Source organism: Alligator sinensis, unplaced genomic scaffold (assembly GCF_000455745.1).
Source record: "Alligator sinensis unplaced genomic scaffold, ASM45574v1 scaffold247_1, whole genome shotgun sequence".
NCBI lineage: Eukaryota > Metazoa > Chordata > Crocodylia > Alligatoridae > Alligator > Alligator sinensis.
The window spans coordinates 1,788,574-1,792,990 of NW_005842002.1; the positions used below are offsets into that span (position 1 = coordinate 1,788,574).

The 4,417-nt window shown below is 40.5% G+C and overlaps 1 protein-coding gene across 1 annotated transcript; it reads right to left on the reverse strand.

Annotated features, from left to right (window-relative positions):
- Positions 1–2,339: 2,339 nt before the first annotated feature.
- LOC102375692 lies at positions 2,340–4,083 on the reverse strand. Its single transcript, XM_006021738.1, has 2 exons — positions 3,770–4,083; positions 2,340–2,827 (listed from the first exon to the last, which is right to left on the reverse strand). Exons 1-2 carry the CDS (start codon positions 4,049–4,051, stop codon positions 2,462–2,464), a joined length of 648 nt encoding a protein of 215 aa, XP_006021800.1. The 5' UTR covers positions 4,052–4,083; the 3' UTR covers positions 2,340–2,461.
- Between the last annotated feature and the right edge of the window lie 334 nt (positions 4,084–4,417).

Consider the following 4,417-nt stretch of genomic DNA (forward strand, 5'->3'; position numbering starts at 1 on the left):
GAAGGGGGAAGCCAGAGGAGGATAGAGGAGGCGTGCAGCACGTTGCTGCCGCTGCAGCTTCCCCAGAGCCAGAGCCGCCGGCAGGCAACGGGGCATCAGCCCAGCAGCTGAGGAGAGAGCTGGAAACTCCGGTGGGTGCAGGAGGAGTGATCCCCAGGGGTTACCGGGACCAGAGTAGCGACTCGGGAAGTCTCCCCATTCCCGAGGAGTATTATTTCTGAGAATAGGGGAGAGAAGACAAGAAGTGACCGGAGCTAGCGGCCGGGTCAGGCGGAGGCTAAGCCAGGCTGCCTGAAGATGACCGGTGGCCTCGGGACGGCCTGTTAGTAAGAAGGTCCGCAAGTAGTGGCGGACGACCATACCATCGCCAGGTGACCGGTTGGTGAGTGGACGGGGTGTAGGGGTGGCGGAGCCCCGTGGAACATCTGAGGACCCCACCGTGAGTACCCTCCCCGTTGGGCAAGTCCCTCTGGTAGAAGATCTCCACTGAACCCCCTCCTTCGAATCACTTATACCATCCAAGTCGTGGCAGGCGGGATGAGGTGGGAGGGGCTACCGGACGAAGGGTGGTACCGGACGTGAGGCCCACCGACGTCACACAAGGTCAAGTAATATGTAATTTAATATTGAGAAGGCACTTATATTTCTCTTAGGACCCTAGATGGCACAAAAAGATTTAGTAGTTACAGTGGGAACAGCCAGGTATACAGGTAACTTCAACAGTGCATCTTAAATGAACACTGCATTCATTCAAGGTCAACAAATTCTCTGAGGGAAAAAAAAAAGTTATCCAAAACAGGAGATCTGAAGAAGAGCGTAGATATTGTTTTTCAAAGCACCATCCAATTTTGTCAGCATGCAATGTCACGACACATATGCAGAGGCTGACTTTTTTTCAGAGGCTGCATAAACAATAGCATATTCTATGGACAGGATTATTGAAAAGGTCGTAAGAAGTCAACCACAGATAAGACAAAAACATTGATCCTATAAATGCGCTATATAGAAATGAATAAAGAAAAAGGATTTCTTTTCTCAGTCTATGTTTAAGTTAATAGTATGAGCCTTGTATTGTGAAAAGCAATTTTTAAAAATTACACAAATAGTAAAGTACCATTTTATAGACCATAGATGATAATATTCTTCAGACTCTACCAAATACCACCAGAATATTACTAAACTATTTGGATTGTGATAGTGCTTCTCCAGAAGTAGCATACTGAACTTCATGATAATTCTTAGCTATTGATAGGCTTCAAAACATTCAGGTGTGATAGCAGAACATCTTCCTACACCTCCAAAACATGAATTGGAGCCTTGCTCCAGACTTGTGCTGAAGATTTCCCCCAGTTGATCCAGCTTGAAATAGCACCTGATCTTTTAAGAGGGAGAGTCAAAGGTGGCCAGAAGTGATAATAGTTGCATCACTTCCTTTTGTTTCACTGGATATATAAAATGATGTGCTGAAAATATACTAAACTGATAGGCCAATCACCCCTAATTCAGCTTTGTATGTCAGTGGGAGAACTGTTTTTTTTTAAGAATGGAGGTTTTACTTTGCTTTGGCGATCAAGAGGTATGTAAAAGAAAATTAGTGGACCAAATTATGTGCACATGTATCTGAAGGCATCTTCTGTCAAATATGCCTAAGTGTGTTTGGTTTTCCACTCCTTGCTACAAATAGCATAGTTTATTACTTTTTCTTTATTACTGTTTTACTTAAAAAACAAATATTTTGCATACTTTGGTAGAAAAAGTATATCGATATTTGATCTCGACTGATTAAAGTTAGCACCTAAGTCTACAATTTGATAATTAAATGCTGAGTTTTTTAAAATGTAAAATAGGTGTGTATTGATTAAGCAATTTGGATAAAAATGGCTAATCTTAGACAAACTAGCAATTTGAAAAGGTTTTATTTTATTTATTAACTTTTCACTTCAGGTCTTTGCCTGTCTGTACATAAGAGTAAGTGGTACCACACCTTCAGCTGGTCAAATAGGTCATATCACCACTGAGATACACTGGGTTATGATGTATCACTTACAGTGCTCAGGAAAACCAAGATGTGAATTGACACAGCAGATGTTAACATGTGTGTGATATAAATACACACACACACACACACACATACATACACACACACATTCACATATATATGTGCGTGTACCTGTATAATAATGTATAATAATATAATCATATATGTAAGTTAATATCTACTATCTCATAATTCATGCCTCAGTTTACCTCAGTGTTCTACACGCATACACACATGCACACTATAAACTTAAAGAAATATAAAGAAAAACAAGGATATGCTAGGAGGACAGAATGCTGTGTTTTTTTGCAAACTGGTGAGAAACAGACCAGAAAGTTTTATACTTGTCCCCCAGTGACTGAAGTCTATGAAGGGTCAGTTCTGGCAGATGGTCACACGTTTCTTAACGTGAATAGGATAGGATCACTCTTCACTTATCTGGTAGCTTTCTTCTACCTCTTCAGTCTTGATATTCCCCCTGGGATCAGTGTGTTGCACATCAGATGGTACTTTGAGGGGGCCATAAAATGCCTGCAAGATGACTCGTACAATATCACTCAGCTGAAGCTGCTGGAAGGAAGGTTCGTTTTGGATGTTGTAAGATGTTAAGGTGCAGGTGCCATTCAGCTGTTTACAGGTAAAAATGAATCTTTGCTCATCAAGTTCACTGTCTTCCAGGGTGTCAGTCTTGATTTGGATGTTTGCTTTGGCATTCCAAGTGTTGTCTTTGGGCTCCACTTTCAGTGAGATGGCAGCCAAAGTCTGATTTTTCAGAGAGATCTTCATATTCTTTGTAAATGAATAATATTGCATTAATGTTAGTTCAGAGCAGCAATACTAATTTTAAACTTGTTTGTGAGGGCTACTGTAATCAATACAGTGGCACAGAGCATCATTTATACAAGACTCAGTATTTCTTCACACAATGGAGGGATATCTATGGCAGTTCCAGTTTAAACAAAAGAATCTTAGATTCTATGGTGTTGTCACTATGCATAATAATATTTTAAAGTAATTATTCTCTATTGCACTTTATCATACAGAAAGTGACCCAGAATCCCTTTCCACATAATATGCTTTACAGCATCTTTGTGATGTAAAAAGTCCTTAAAGTAATTTACACTCCCTTTAAATTTGTCCTTTCTTAAACAGCCCTTTACATTGGCAAAAAGTGGTTTAAAGTAGCATTAATATAAATTGGAACCAGGACTGCTCTCTTCAGATGCATTATCAAACCACCTGAATTCTCGACCTGCAGAGCAGTGAATAAACCTTAAGTTACCTCATCTTTAACCAGTATATACAACTTTTAAAAATACTTCTTCTAGAGCTTAGCACATAAGCATTAAAGGCTGTACTCTCCTAGTCCCCTTCATATTAATTTCCTGCTTCTCACAAAGTCCATTGATTTCAAAAGAGCTACTCAAGAAGCATGGTGCTAAAACATCAGCAGAATTCTGCCCTACATTCTAGCTTTATTCAACACATTGACCCTTCCACATAATTGTCTGTCCAGCCTAGCAGCAGTAGTTAAAACATGCTGGTTAACCAAGTACTAAATCAATGTGCAGTAGTGAAGCTTACTGCATAGTAGTCTAATACTAGTGCACAGTAGCATATTAGCATGGTTTTTGCCCAGCACATTACTGTGCAGTGTTATTAGGCTACTGCACAGTTAGCATCTTGTGTAGATGTGCCCACTGCAACTTAAAGAAAAATGCTGTTACCCACCAGGCAGTAATCAGGAGCAATCTCCTTGGCCAGCTTGGCAATCAGCTCAGCTTTGTCAAATTCAATTTTTAGGTGGGTAACTTCTGATTTAGTAGCTGGAATGGGTTGGGTAAATTCAGTAGCTCCTTTTTCAAACATGGTGACCATCTTGGCCTCACCAATTGTAAAAGTCAGCCTGGTGCTGAAAATCAGTATGCAGAACATTACAATCAAGCCAAAAATCAAAATCAGCCCAGCCAAAAGGGCAAACAGCAAAAACAGGAGAGTATTTATGATGTTCATGACTGCAAGATGTTCTCATCTGGAAAAGGTAGGAATGCATCCTTCAGAGAGCAGTACAACTTTGTATCATCATTGTAATGGCCTCTCAAAGCTCTGCCCAGATCATCTGTGCTCAGACCAGGCCTGGCTTACTATCAGCGAAGTTTTGCTACATCACAATTGGTGACATGAACATTTGCAATACAACCGCCTTACCACCACCTTGAAGGACTTTTCATTTACAGCTTAATTCTTTGTCCTTTCTCCTTTTAACCAAGCCTTCATGTGAAGCTCTCTCTAAAGAAAGCCAAAAATGAAATAATCCTCATTAAAGCAGCTGGCTTCCTTAGAACATCAGAGTCCTTTACATTCGGAGGCAGATCCAGA

What these genes read in the sequence shown, in the direction of transcription:
- LOC102375692 (XM_006021738.1), bottom strand. Translation starts at nt 4,051, where the DNA reads ATGAACATCATAAATACTCTCCTGTTTTTGCTGTTTGCCCTTTTGGCT. An exon ending in TTGCTCCTGATTACTGCCTG is followed by an intron (nt 2,828 to 3,769) that starts GTGGGTAACAGC and finishes TCATTTACAAAG; the next exon opens with AATATGAAGATCTCTCTGAA.